The sequence below is a fragment of the Athene noctua genome, chromosome 16 (assembly GCF_965140245.1).
Source record: "Athene noctua chromosome 16, bAthNoc1.hap1.1, whole genome shotgun sequence".
Classification (NCBI taxonomy): domain Eukaryota; kingdom Metazoa; phylum Chordata; class Aves; order Strigiformes; family Strigidae; genus Athene; species Athene noctua.
Genome location: NC_134052.1, coordinates 14031391 through 14046623, shown reverse-complemented (window position 1 = coordinate 14046623; position 15233 = coordinate 14031391). Strand labels below are relative to the sequence as shown.

At 46.0% G+C, this 15233-nt stretch overlaps 1 protein-coding gene across 1 annotated transcript in view; it reads right to left on the bottom strand.

The window, feature by feature from the left end:
* Positions 1-7979: 7979 nt before the first annotated feature.
* SLCO4A1 (solute carrier organic anion transporter family member 4A1) overlaps positions 7980-15233 on the bottom strand; it is a 31199-nt gene continuing 23945 nt past the window's right edge. Inside the window, exons 6-12 of the mRNA XM_074920294.1 lie at positions 14734-14888; positions 13829-14024; positions 13085-13250; positions 12300-12472; positions 11862-11926; positions 11192-11340; positions 7980-10385 (exon numbers count right to left, since the gene is read on the bottom strand). Of these exons, the coding sequence (XP_074776395.1) occupies positions 10236-10385; positions 11192-11340; positions 11862-11926; positions 12300-12472; positions 13085-13250; positions 13829-14024; positions 14734-14888 (1054 nt within the window). The 3' untranslated portion in view covers positions 7980-10235. The remainder of the gene's footprint in view (positions 10386-11191; positions 11341-11861; positions 11927-12299; positions 12473-13084; positions 13251-13828; positions 14025-14733; positions 14889-15233) is intronic.

Here is a 15233-nt window from a genome sequence, read left to right as displayed (position 1 = left end):
AAGGATTCAGGTGCCTGGACGTACGACGTGTGCTGCTTTGGACCTCCCATGATATCAGAGACATCCCCAGAAAGGGCTGGAAGACGTGACAGAAAACCTTTGGGACACCTGAGTCCTCGTGGGGACCGTGGCCCCCAAGGTTGGCTTAATAGAGCACACAGAAAATCACGTTGTCATGGCAATTATTCCTGATGTTGAGCAAATCCAGGGGATGATGAAAACCTTCTGCCTGTTTCATTTCTGTCAGGGATTTTTGGGAAGGTGAAGGCAAGAGCTAGTGGCCTCCTTTGTGGTGTGAGAGGGGCAGATGCTGGGAGAGGGTTGTCCCCCACCTCAGGCTACTCAGGGGATGCTCTGTATCCAGGGACCAGGGGTGCTGGCCCCATGGCCCTGGGGGGTATAAGATGCTCAGACATGATTTTAATCTACTGACAGGATTTGTGTAAGAATTCCATGAAAGCTGGTAACTAAAGCTCTGAAGAGGTAGCGGATTTGCTGTGATCCTGTGTGGGGTAAACTAAGATGGTGTTTCTTTAAAAACCAAACCTGGCATAGGTGGAGGCAGGAACCCCCAAAACCACAGAAGCTCTGTTTTAGGCTGAAAACACCCCCCAAAAAATGTGTTTGAAAAGAACTGAGCCTTCAAGTCTGCGATGTTATGTTTATTCTTGAGTTGCAGAGACACAAAGTCTGTTTGAATATGGCACCGGGGTTTCCTCTGTCACAGGCTGAGCCTCACGGTATGGAGAGGTGACAGGAGGGGACAGGGATGGGAGAGACCCCCAGGGCAGCTACTTGGAAGAGGAGGATAAATAAAACACCTCCCAAAGCTGCTGCTTGAAACCCATCTGTCCCTATCTCCTAATGCACTAACTACATTCCTTATCCGGGTAGGAAAAACATTTTCCCAGCTCTGGGTTTCACTGCAGTGAGCTCCATCACTTTGGAGCCAGAAAAAAAAAACCCAAAGAATAAACTTCAGTAACACGCAGCTGCCTCCTGGCACGGGGCAGTGTTTGCAAGGCGGGATCTTTCTTTAACCAGTTGAGCCTTTGCTTTCTCTCTCCCGCTGAAATGAAAAGCACGGGCGATGCCAGGAAGACGGGCGTTGAAGAGGAAATGTGCAAAAGGAAAGGAAAAAAAAAATAAATAAACAAATGCCAAACTAAAATAGCAGCAGTCTGGGAAGTGGATCCATTGAGCAATTTATCTGTGAGTCAGATCACAATGTGCCCAGTTCTGGTGCCTTTCCCACTGCTTCCCCAGAATGCCCATGAATGCAAAAATAATTCTGTAAATACAATTATTAGCCAGTGATTCTTGGAAGGAAATTTTTTTTCCCCCTCAGAGAAACAGAAACAAATTTCAACAATTACATAGGAAGTGAGCATAAAACCCAATTGGTTGCATCAATCCGTTTTGCAATTTTTTAAAAATGTACATTCCTGAAGGATAAAAGCATTTTCACAACTGGAAGAGGGGCTTGCTGTGAGTAAAAGCTGAAACACACACAGTCTGTGCTGCTTGTTTTTCACTGTCCCTGCATGACCCAGTTTCACACGGGAATTGTCACCGTTCCCAAGGATGAGACCAAACATGACCAGGGAAGGCAATGCCTGTGCCACGGTTACGGAGCTTTTCATACTGCTGGCCTTGTCCTGGGCTTTTATTTGCCCTGACGTGGTTCAGATGAGCTACGTGTAACTTGTAGACTGCTTTCTGCTGCTGGGGAAAACTGGGCCAGGTAGATAGAGCTGCATTCCTCTGGGTAACGGGGCAAAGCAGTCAGACAAAACAGCCTCTCAAGCTGCCCACCTGCAAGTATAGACCCATCTCATATTAAAATTATTTGTAGGTAAGTTCCCTGAGAAAGTCTGGAGCTCTTAATATTTTTATAACCTCTTTCATCCTGATGGTAGGACTAAGAAAAGGGAAAATGCATCCGGAATTTGCATTTTGTTGCTTGCCAAATTTAATAGCTAAGTTAAATAAATGTTTGCAAAATTTAATATATATATATTAAAATAATAAAATAATGTAATGATCTAAGTTTTATTATATTCCTGCACTAAGAGCAGCTGCTGAAGCCTGTGAAACTGCTCTGGGCGGTGTGTGTCAGACCCTGCAAGGGGCACCTGGGCTGCAGCAAAGGCTTCACGGGATAACCCAGCCCTGGGACAGGCAACACCGGCGGCACCAAGGAGATTTCAGGAAACCTGCTGCAAATTCCCCCACTGCCTGTGCATTTGGCATCCATGAAAATGATGGCAAAAAAGACATCAAGGAAGAAAAACTGGGGTTATTATCAGAGAGCAGTGGTATCAGTCTGCCCGGCTAGAGGGGCTCAGCTGTGGTCGAGGACAAGGAGATTTGCAAAACAGGGATGCTGTGGCTGCTGCTTCTGCTGGCACACACTCCAAATAAACCATGGGATGGGATGGGATAGCATCAGTGCTCTCCCTTCCAAGGTAGAAAAGGCACCCCATGCCACTGAAGTGGTTGGGGTTATTTCACATCAAAATTAGACCTCTGCAATGTAGAAATCTGCATGTGAACCAATTAACTCCATAATCAGTTGGGAAAAAAAAAAAAAAAAAAAAAAGAAAAGGTATTCCTGGGATGCTGCTCATCTCATCCTATAGCACAAATGAATTTTGATGCCGGGCTTTGCCCGAGATGCGTCATGCCCCAGGAATACTCACTGCTCTGCCAGCACGGAGGAGGGCAGGCTGGTGCTGCAGGCACCTGTTTTAGGCTTCAGCAAGAGGCATCAATCTTCTCACATTTATCCTTTCATGAACTGCAAATTCCTGGTCTAGGCGCAAAATAAATTTTAATTTAGATATTTATGAAACTGAGGAAAAAAAAAATAAAAGGCAAAATGAAAATGTAGAAATCTGATTCATTTTGATGAAGATAAGTTGTGCAGTTCCAGGTTTTCAGTTCCCTGAAGCTCCAAAGATTAATATTTTTTCCCATGCGGAATGGAGAATCATTACAATTGCTATGGGATAGGAAAAAAAAAAAAAATCTTGTTCTTTTATACTGCTAATGAAGCACAAAAAATAAAAATAACAAACCCTCACTTTCCAAGACCCTCTCTCTGCATATTCTGTACTTAGAGCTTTTCTCCTACCTCATCATTAATGGTCATATAAAAATGCTGACTATTTTGCAGACAGAAATGAGATGTGCCTTCTAGAGACGCAACAAATTTGCAACTTCAGGCAAAGAGGCATTCGCAGCTACAGAGCTCTGCTAATGAGAGCAACCTTGTGCTTAGTGGGAATGTTAATCAATTAGACATACAGAGCATTAATGATGTTTCTTTTGCCTAATTAGATTAGCAAAACATGAGTACCGCCACTTTTTTTTTTTTTTTTTTCCCAGCTCTCCAGCTTGTGCCTCCCGAACAGCAGCACCCATCTGGCTCCGGGGTGCTCCGGAGGGAGGTATTTCCCCAGGCACCCCCCTGGTCTGAGAACAGCTGGATCTTAGCCCCCTGTGCCCACCCTGGAGATGGACAGGAGAGCACTGTGGGAAGATGTCTAGCTCTCTCTACAGTTCAGTTTTTGAGGCTGAAGGCAGAGGTTTAGCAGCTCTGGGCTGCAGCGGGGACTCCCCCCGAGCCCCAGCACCCACCGAGCTGGAGCACATCGGTTGGGTGGATCTCAGGGAGGACCAGATGCTCCTCCTGCCTCTTGAGCGTTCACAGGATTCACAAGGAATGTAAAAGCCAACTGGGCATTCCCATGAGCCATCCCACACGGAGCTACTGAGATCCCAACGATAACAACAGGGCTATGAAAAAGTGAGATGAGGCTTATCTCTAAGAAAAGAGGAGGCCCATTTGATTCAGGGCAAGACAAGAAGCAGATAAGATGCCAGAAACACTTACAAGTTCAGAATAATACTGATATACGAAGTGTGGGATCCCTGAAAAACACTGATAAACTGTCCCAAGGCTTCATCAGTTTTCTTCCTGGTTATCTGATTTATGCAGATGCAGGTAACAAACTGCTTAGTGCCCAGCTCCTCAGAGCAGAGACAAAATGAAAGAAATACACCGCAACGTTTTAGCAAGAGAATATTCTCAGAGCAGATGCAAATGAAATGTTTTAAGGATTGCACAAAACCAAATAATCTTCCCACCTCAACGGTTAGGAATTGTGGATTATCTAGGGAAAAAAAAAAAAAAAAAAAGGGAAAAACTAAGTTTTAACATGTTGTTAAAGAAAAATTAACTGTGTGTGAGAATGTCCCACCCTGGGTTTCTTTGGCAACTTGGGCTGTTTCTCAGGAGAAGCTGCACAGGGAGCAGCAAGTCTTTAAAAAGTGAGATGGACAACGCCTCATTGATCCTGACTAATGTAAAAAAGCACAAACGTAACAGAACCCAACGACCTCTTGCTCCGAGTCTAAATGTTTCAGTGTCATTCATGGCATTTCCACGCCGTGCCAGCTCTCCACTAGCAATGCCAAAGGGGCAGGATTTAACCTGTCTCATTCGACTGCTGCCTTCAGCACAGTGAGTGCCACGACCCGCACTGGAGCTGCTACAGACTCAGTGAAGGAAGTTAACTGCCCACCCTAGTTAAGTTTTTTTTGTGCATCGAGCTCGACCCTATCACTTTTTTCTTCCCAAAGTAAAAAAAAATTAGTGTCTGCATCTCCCAAGGCAAATCCACCACCAATCCATCCTCCCTACAGCTATGGGGCAGATTTTATCTGGAATGCCACAGAGGCTTGGATAGCTCATGATTTTTAATTCTTACCTCTGCTGAGGTAGAAGGCTTTATCTGTCATTTCACTAGTTTTCAAAGCATTGCTCCACTTGGAACAGACTTTGTATTTTTAAACCAGATAGCTAGTGTAGTAAGAGATCACATATTTCTTATTAGTTTGAACCAGGGCATAACAATATCTTGAACATTCATGTCTTGAGTTACAATTTCTGTAGCTACTAGTGCATTAGTGTTTACTGAACTACCACAATATTAATTTTATAGTAGCGCTGCTTCCCCCTTACTAGAAGAGTAAGTTTTTAACGAGGGTTTTTGATGGACTCATCCCATTGTATATATTTTAGGAGGCTTCTCAGGACCCTCTATTAACTGACAGAGTGTTACTTGGTGATGAAGTGGAGAAGCAAACTGAAAATTTGAATTTAATGTGAGATTTAGTCTTCTATGTGTGTCTTGGAAATTGGACGGAGGGTCTCTGACTGGAGAAGAAATGCAGCACCTCATTAGAAGGAGCAGAATGGTCTCGGTTTCATCTCCTACAATTACTGCTTGCAGGTCAAGATGAAAACCTGAGGCAAGACAAGAAAATTCTGGCATTTATTCCGTTCCAGAGGAAATCATTTTGGTCACAGAAAAAGCCAGCACATTCTGTTCCCTCAAATCCCCTCAACAGCTCAACAGAAATCCAGTGCCATTCCCACAGCAGAGCCACAGCCATCACCATGCTTGCTGCGTTGGTCTGCCCATGCTGGTTAAACACACCTTCCCTTTCATCTGCCACTTTTCTTTATTGCTGTTTTGTTTTAAAGCAAGCCAGAAAAGTTATTAATTATGAGCCTGATTCAGAACTCACTGGGCTCAGTAAAAGGTTTGCCACCGAGTTCAGCTGGCCCAGAGCACCCTGGGGTTATCTCTGTGCTCCAAAACGAGCGTCTGTCATAACCTCAGGAAAAAGCAGGTAGGCTTTTCTGCACAACAAAAACAAACAAGGATCTCCCATAGGGATGTAAAGATTTCATCCTCCTGGAGCTTAATTATTTTTCCACTTCCATTCCTCGTTCTGTGTCGCTGAGTTGACTTCAGACAATTTCCTTTCTGTCTTAAGCAAGAGGAGCCAGACCTGAGAAGTCTGATACTGCACGGGCAGAAATAACAGCATGTGGTCTTGGCTAGCCAAGGAAAAAAAAATTGCTGTGGGGTGAAGCAGCTAGGAAATTACCTGTGGATCCCTCTTCGCGTGGTCCAGATTGCTCTGGTGCTGCCACACAGCCCTCTGCCAGCTCGTGGCAAGGCAGAGACAGCTTCCCTGTGGCAGCCTTTACTCCAAATCGTGGTCAGTTATTAGTTCTTTGCAAGGTGTGTTTTCCAAAAAGCCCAGCAGCTCCACTGCTCAGAGCTTTACCAGTGAAGGGGAAGAGCTGCCCAGCTCCAGCCTCTGAGCCAGGGCACCCTCCAGTGCTGGGGGGGGGCAGCTGGCATACCTAGCTAGCCCTGCACCCCCAAAACTCTGCTTGCTTCTGATTTCCAGCTTAGTGACCATACAGCAACAACATGCATGAGGGTGAAGGGGGATGAGCACGGCTCACCCACCGAACAGAGGTCAAATGGAAGATGAGTCCGGATGGCACTGCAGAGAAGGGACAGTGCTGTTCTGGGAAGTGGAGTTGGGGGTTTTGTCTTCACCTCAGCGGGCGGTGAGAGGCTCAGGCTGATAGCAAATCTCAGTGATCACATTTGGGGGAAGAAGAAAAATCAAGAAGGGAAAATATAAAGAGAGAAACTGCCTTTTGACTGAGAGCTGAGCTCTCTGTCCCTTCTTGGGGAGGCTTCCAATCGGAATTTATCAACTTCTGTAAAAATAACACAGCTGATCTGTTCAGACCCTCACCTGCTGCGAGACTTTCTGATGACAAACGAGATCTATTCTCCCTGGAAAGATCTGTTTGGAGATGCTAAAAGCTTTACCTTGGACCTTATCTGGAGCTTAGAAAAACACATTAGCTTTTTTGTTGGTGCAAATCTAGAATCCAGTGCACCGGTCTGCCCCGGTTCCTTCTTATAAAGCAACAAGAACTGCCCCCCCCGGCAGCGCCCGGAGCCACCGGGACGAGCCACCGTCTCCATCTAGTGGCACCGCCAGCAGCCAGGAAAAGGGTCTGAGGCTCCCTGAAAAAAAAAAAGAAAAAAAAAAGAAAAAAAAAAAAAAAAAAGAGGGAGATGTCTTTCTTTTGATGCAGTCAAAATATACCAATCTGTTGGTTTTTTTTTTTTCCTTCCTGAATTCTAATTGTGGATTATCTAAGCACAGTAAGTATAGAAAGTGAATTATCAGTCTTTACTCCCATTCCCATCTATGGCAAGAACTAAGCCGGGGCTCTGTAGGACAAGGGAGCCCAGGAAAGGGCATCTAAGGCTCTTCTGCACACACAGGTGAAGAGGAGAGGCCACGTTAGCAGGAAAAGGGGAGGCAGCTCTGCAAAACCATCCCTGTATCGCATTCAGAGCTTTCATCTGCTGTCATTTTAAGAACTCCAGGAAGCTTCCAAACAAACTCCTCACTAGAGAAAAACGGCTCATTGACTGCCTGGGTCTGTGTCTACAATAAATAACATTCAGTTCTTCCTGCTTGGACTCCCTTCTGGGTGCTCATTTGTTTTAGTTCCCTGTGGCTTTTCCTCAATACCAACCACTGTTTGTTTGCGTTTAACAGCATGAATCACCCCTTAAGCAAAACCACAGGTGACACAGGACTTTAACCTCATTGACGTAGAGTAGGTCTGGGAGAAACTCCACAGCTTTAACGGGGTTGGTCTGTGGATGAAGGAGGGCAGCAAAGATATTGCCCTGCCCTCTTCATTCTTCTTCTCTAGCAACCAAAAAAACCTCATTTTGCCTTCAAAAGCAACTATCCTGTCTTAGGGGAGGGTAAGTCAGTAGGAGACAGGGTTGCAATGTCATCTGCTGTCCCACCAGTCGGACGATGCTGCCTGCAGCTCCTGTATCCACGAGGAGCTAAATAAACAATTTAATCACAAACCTAAATCCAAACTCTCCTTGGAGACATCACAATGACCTTCAGTGAAGCCTGGACCCCCATGGGGTGTCCCTGTCCCCCTTTGTAGGAGGTTCTGTGGCTCGGGCTTCCCAGGCAGCAAGGATCCAGCCCACCCCTGCCGAGAACAGCAGCTGGGAAAGGGTCACAACCGATGAAAACCACGCACACAAGTACCTGTGAAACACTGATTATATTTCTATGCTTTTATAGCAATATAATACTTCATATGAGACTGAGAAACATATATTTTCAAATATTTTAAGTTACCTGTATACCTACATAACCTCTTTATGGAACAGGAACGCCTTGTTGCTGCTTACTTAAATCCATGACTTACCAGCCCCACAGCAACATAATAAAATGCCCAGAATCCCACGAGCTTTTCTTTTGCTCTGGAAACACCACACTCAGATAAAGCTCATTTTATAAACACTAGAATTGCATTGCAATATATACATATATATATATTAAGAAAAACTTCTACCTTTCATAAATACATCATACATAAAATGTTCCCAAAATACATTCATGCATTTTCCCCATTTAAGATCCCTGCTTGTACCCAAAAGTGTCTGTAAGCTGGGAAGGGCAATTGCTGGGCAAGGCCTGGAGCCAGGCTCGTGTTTGCAGGCGGCTCCAAACTCAGGCGCAGGTTGTGAAGAAGCCTTTGGTGTTTGGGTGGTGCTGGGGTTAACTCCTGCATCAGTGAGTCTAATCCTGCCTCCCTGGAAAAACAGGGCTCTCCTGCACACTGTGCTCCAGCAGAGCTGCACCAGCTGCCCATGTTCAAGCAGCCAAAGGGCACCCTCTGTCTCACCCTTAGCACTTCTAGTTTTCCCAGCAGTTACTGGAGATGCTCAAATCTCTCCTAGCACTTGACAGAGGCTGGGAAACAAGGGCTTTGGAAGCGGGAAGGTCACTGCCTGGCTTTGGTGGAAGGGGATCTGTGAAGGGAAGAAGCTGCTTTCTTGACTGCCCTTGACCTGAAGATTGACCACGCTTCCAGCACCACCATCCCTGTCTGCAACAGGAACGGCTTTGCCTCTGCTCTGAGAGTCAGCCCTTTGCTAACAAAGGAAACAAAAGCCCATCCCGTGTCCGTTTATGAAAGCATAAATACACAAAATATACAAAACCATCTACAAAGTAATTCTAAGTAGCAGCTGGCACAAAGGAAGCACCAGTTTTGCAGCTCAGTAATGTGGGTCCTGTCCCCGTGAACGTGGTTTATACAGTGTAGGACTCCAGGGGTTGGCCACAGCCCTCTCCCGGAGCTGTACCTGGATTGTGTGGCTGTGCAAATACAGGCAGACTAAGCACTAACCTCACCTGATCCGGGTTGAGAGGGAAGCCAGACGTACGCCTGCCTAAATACCACTTTTCCCCCTCAGGAAGGTCTTGGACAATATTGCAAGTGCACATTCAAACATCATATTGGGAATGCTGCCCTCTCTACTTGCAAGCACCCAGTTACTAGTCAGCACCCCCTTTCCACAAGGCAGTCTGTCCTTAGGGCAAGCTCTCCCTTAAACTAGCTGTCTAGAGACAAATTAAATTAATTCTGACTTATCTATGTCTACAGAGCAACCAAAGAGAAGCATTGCATAGATCTGTTATCTCATGTCTTCCTGCCCCCAACAAACAGCAAGAAGTAAGTTCAAGTTTTGTGCAGTACGTTACAAAAGGCATCACCTTTAAACAACGCAAGAAAAATAACGAAGTGTCCACCACGGTGTAAACCCTGCAATGAAATGAGGCGGTGAACACAGAGCGCTCGGCAGCTCTCAGGGACGGCTGCCTGTAGTGTACTGACGAATTTGTTAGACAAATCTCCTCTCAGACCTATCTCCCATTGCACAGTAATACGAATTTGCATAATTAGATAACCCGCTCCTGAACAAAAGGAGCGATGCTGCGCGTCACGGGAAGGAGGAGGACGCTGTCGGGGCCGTCTGCTTGGCATACAGTAGTTTAAGGGCCAGTTGTCCCCTCTGCAGTGCAGACTGCAGGACAGCAGGGCTCTTTTCAGCCTTAGGAAGTCTCAACAGAAGCTTTTCTACAGTTGGCTTTACAACTGAGATACTAGGGCCCAGATCCTCTGGTGGTTTAAACCCCACATGCTCCATTGGAGTTACCAGTGCTTATTTCCACAAGTGGAGAATGTGGTCCTTGCTTGTCACAGACATAGAATAAAGCTATGGTAGCCCTTTCTTTAAATAGAATTAAGTAACTACATATGGCATCAGCGCACAATTTTAAATGTGCGCTGTTAAGAAAATAGCAAGCACACCAGTGGTTAATTAAATTATTTATCTTGGACTAAAAAAAGTGATAATATTACTATTAATTAAAAAAAAAAAACAAACCCTAGAGACTGCCTAACATCTTCTCATCGTATTTTTGAGACTGAGAAAGTCACTTGCATGTTTACAACGCTATATATCCTCTTCAGCTGGCAGCGAAGGTTTGTGTTCCTGGAGGTCACAGTTGCCATTTTCAGACGTATCTGAGCTGCCCGGAGCTGACTCTGGTGACGGGGGTTTGTAGAGTAAACAGGCGACTATAAAGAAGGTTGTCCCAAGCACCTGCAACCACAAAGACATCCGTTACTCTCTGCTCCCCCCAAAACCAGGCGCCTAGCCCTTATCTGGGATGAGATTTAACGACCAAGCTTTGGGGAGGAGATGATGCTGAAGGCCAGCCTGGGCAGCAGACCAGTGCACAGAGCTGGGAAGGGCAAGAGTCTGAATTTAGCCAGCCCCACAGCAATGGGACAGTGAGAATTTGGAGAGCTGTTCAGCCCCACACGGGCACCCAAAGCACAGTGCTGTGAGGACTGACGCCACCTGAGCCATTTGCTGGAAGGTTTTTGAAAGCCTCTTTGTCACAGCAACTGCTAAACACTAATACCTAGGGCAAGAGCTTGTTTGGGAGCAGTTAAAATGATGGTTTTCAGCTAATAAATAAGAACTACAGAGCTAAGCTCTCTTTTTTATTAGCAGTGATCGAGAATAGTTATTTACAGCCTGCCCACAATGCCATCCTTCACTCTCACTAACACACTGCAGTTATATATTTTATTCTGTTTCTATCAAAAAATCACTTTGGTAACTGTTGGGAGGAGATATTTCATATGGTGCAACAGAAGCTGTAAGCCTAGAAAGTAATAGGAATTTGAGAGAATGATGGTGCCTGGAGCACTATTACCTGGCGAGAAGCAAATGGATCTTTTGACTTCCCTGAGAACATTTTTTGTGTGACGGTATAATTTGGGTTGGGGGGAGGGCAGATCAGGACAACCCAATTTTGTAAAATTCTCTCCCAGAGCAAAACACTATCTCCTAACGACCTGCTCACTTTATCAGACAGGGAAGTTAACAGGCAGCATCACCTTGTAGACCAGTCCAGCGATGAGGGTGTATCGGCTCATGGCTAAGTTCTGGTATACGTAGCAAGAACCCTGCTCGCCACACTGGTCCTGCCAGAGCAGGCAGGATTTATCAATCATGGACCCAAAGGCGATGGGGCCAGGGATGCCTCCTGTGGGAAGAGAGAGGGAGCCTTCAGTTTGGGCAGCACCTACACACCAGCCTTGCAAGGCACAAGGTGCTTGCAGAAAAGCATCAGGCTCTGCTGCTACCATGATTAAGCAAACTCATCCTGCCATCTAGAGCCCCAAGTTATCCAAATTACAGTGAGACCTGAGAGTCCAGTGGGTCTTTAGACCACCCTGACCTACACGTTGCACAAGAGCCAAAAGACATACACAGGAGCTTCAACACCTCTGCTCCTTTTTTCTTAAAATAAGGACAAGTTGCTGGACATTGGCCCTCTACCCCACCTGTGACGAGTTACAGAATTCTTCATTCAGTTCACAAATCATATGCAAAGGGAATTAGGTTTTTCCGAATGATAGCAAACAAGAGAAAGCATTCGTCTTTCAACAGCACATGTCCTACCCCCTTCTTCTCCAACTCATTTTATTTTTAGGTTAACAGCCTGGCACATGCTCCAGAAAGCCAACGGACCACACCGATGCCCAAATTCATGCTGTTCCATACCTAGTGTTCGTACAACAATCCACTGGATCCCGAGTGCGAATGACCTTTGTCTGTCGGAGACACACCTGGGGAACAAAAGGAGATTGTTTAAAAATGCTGCCAGGCTGCACCTCCCCGCCCCGCAACACCACGCACTGGGGTCGAGCACGCCTGGGAGCTCCATTCCCTCTGGAGATCAAGGTTCACCCCAGTGCAATGTCCCCCACCCCTGCTGTAAACTGGGACACACATGCGGGTGTCCCATGTCACGAGGATAGAGCTGCCAGTGCTAAAATTTGCTTTTCCACCTAGACAGGGAAAGGAGTCCTGATATCTCCAGGCTGCCATGGTGGTTCCCATCACACGTTCCCCACGGCTTGAGCCAGCAGGATAAAGTGGAGAGGTGGATATCGGGGCCTCTTGCAGCGCTGGCAGAGGGTGGGGTGATCCCGTGCTTACCGCAGAGTGGCAGTCAGGGCAGGAATACTGCTCAGGAAGGTGAAGAGGATCACCACGAACATGAAGAACAGGAGCAAGGGCCTTTTCTCACAAGAGGAGGTGCATTTCCCTGCCTCTGCATCACCGGCGCCAGGCAGGAGAGTTTTCTCAATGCAGCTACACTCGTGATAGACCTGGGAAAGAAAGGTCAGTTCGTGGTTTGCCAGGGAGAGCACGGAGATAGTCAAAACTTTGAAAAGAAAAAAATTCATGGAGGGTAGAAACCAACCAGTTTTGCTCCCAGGGCAGAGCGAAGCAGAAATCAAGTTGCATTCTCAACACACCTCTCTTTCAAAACAGGTTATTAAATAAAAGAAATTAACCTTGCCAGACAGCCCTTGAATGCTGAATGTCATCACTACTCTTCGTAAGCCTTTGCCTGTCTCTGAGTGACATGCTGGAAGGATGAGGAGACGCATCATGTTCACTGAAGACCCAAAATAAGCACTGGGGCAGAAATTAGGTGCCTACCAAGCTCCCTGCCTGCACAATTTACAGATTTCAGTGAAGTTTGACCCAGAGGGAGTCAAAATCGGTTGGACACATTGAGAGAAGCAAAGCAGGGTGACCTCAGGATACCTTCTGCTCTCACCCCAGGTGGTGCCTGAGAGCATCCACCCTGCACTGGGCTTTTATGCTGATTTGCAGCAAAGCTCAAACCTGTGGAAACTTTTGCAGACCCAGCCAAAACACTCCACCAAAAATGGGCCAACCACCTTGTTAATACACAGTGCTTTTGAACATACCTTCTTGCCATTCCTGAGGTTTTCGGACACTTTTTTGCACCCAGCATGGCAGGGAGAGTAATACATAACATCATCGCTCCCACAGACAGGGCTGTAGGTCTCCTGTAGACAGCCACACTCAGCATTGCAGGCTGCTGTCAGGTTTAGGTGGCCACCAGGCAAAGCACTAAAGGAAACACAGGAGCAGTCAGCGGGGAGACATTGAACAGCATTTTCCAGGAGGAAATTGGTAGAACAAGAGAAAGAGGGATGGTTGAAGATGTGGCGGATCCCAAGGAGCATAAAGCCAGGCTTGGGAAGGCATTCATCTCACCTGGTTTTAAACATGAAGAGGAATCGTGCCCTGGAGCTGTCTCCCACAGCTGCCAGGGGAGTTTAAGTGACCAGCTCATAGGGAGACACCTCCACTTGGAGAGGAGATTTGCATTTTTAGTCCATTTTATCCCACTGGATAGAGACTGTTTCAGTTGCCATGAAGGCAACTGAAGAGTGGAGCATTTTACACTTTGGCACTGCTGATCTCTCCTCCCTCACTAAAGAGGGAGTGTCTTCTAAGCTCCAACTAGAAGCAAAAATCTATATTCTGGGTCTCACCCTCAGTATCTGCCTGTAAGACTGACTGGACATCATCTTTCATCACCAACACACCCACACATGACTACCACCAGCACCACATATCTGGCATTATCCTTCTATTCCAACCAGGGCCATGCAGCACAAGACAGATGGGGTGATTGTTATTACCTTCCCTCGTACATCTGGGTTACTCCTGCCATCGGCATGTTAGGGCAGTGAATAAAAAAAATAAATATAGACAGCAGACTTGACACTGTGCAAAGTAAACACAATTTGATGATTCCTGAACAGCGGAGTTTGAATTTATTCACAAGGAATCCTCCCAGGAATGTGCCTCCCCCTCCAGCTGGCACAACCAGATAACCTGAAAAAAAATATAAAATTAAAAAAAAACAAACAAAAAAACCAAAAACAAAACACAGAAGCAAGTTTAGAAATGTCAGCAAGGAGTTTTCATGTTTTAATATATTAACTAGTGTGCCTGCTTGAGAATGACTCGGTTGCTGTGTGGCTTCTTGGGGGGAGTTCATGGATTTTTCTACAGTAGGTGGTCCTCTGTAGCAGCTCAGGTAATGTGGCACGAGTCTGGTAAGGCAGCTTTTCCTATCCAGAGATCTTAAAACAGACTCTCCAAGGAGCACGTCGTAAGTACTGATGCTTGTTGGACATTACTCCCTCAATCTATGATATGGCAGCTAAGCGAGGATCTTCCAAGTTTCAGGATGCTGACAAAATTAAATCCTCCAGTTCAGATGTGCCTCGTTAGAGGAAACATTTAGTTAATATTTTCTGGTAACGCACTAGTAGGAACAGACTACAGTTATTTTGCCTTCCTCTAGAGGGTAACAGATGGCTACAGAAGGACACGTTTCTTCCTGATGTCAGTAGATACAGCTCTGAAAATGCACTTGGTACAGACGTGCTGACGGGAAACGATCCTATCTAACAGCTGAAGACAACACCCACTCTGTAAATGAACTGCAAAAAGTGTTTGTCTCCATTCTAAGTGAGCTATAGTTCCCTTATATTTGTAAGCAAAATGGGAAAACGTTGCAAAAACCTTGTTTTCTTACCAAAAAAGGTAGCAGCTTCAGAGGCACTTAAACTAAACTGAGACTCCAAGAACTTGGGTCCAAATGTGGACATCCCAGCAATGAGGGTGGCTTCGGTTGCTCCTGCTAAGCAGAGGAAGATGAAGGTGGGGTTCTTCAGAAGCAGCAGTACTGATCTGGGAAGGACAAATATACGGAATTGAATCACTGTGGCACATTTTGATCTCAGGTCTGTACCCTACCTTCAAGTCAGAAGCACCACACATAAGACAAGGCAGCATCCCACCATGCTGCAACTCTTTGAAAGAAAAAACCAAAAGGGACTAATCGGAGTTTGAAAGAGCAGCAAGTTTCCCCACTTATGCTTATCGAGTCCTACCAGCCAAGGAAGGATGCTGAGGAGACCCTCACTTCTCCCTGTGTACCTGCACAGAGCGGATGGTGCACTGCTGGTGAGGATCAACAGTTTACCTTAAAATCTGCCTTTTTATATAACGTCTCTCGTGCATTAACTTGCTCTG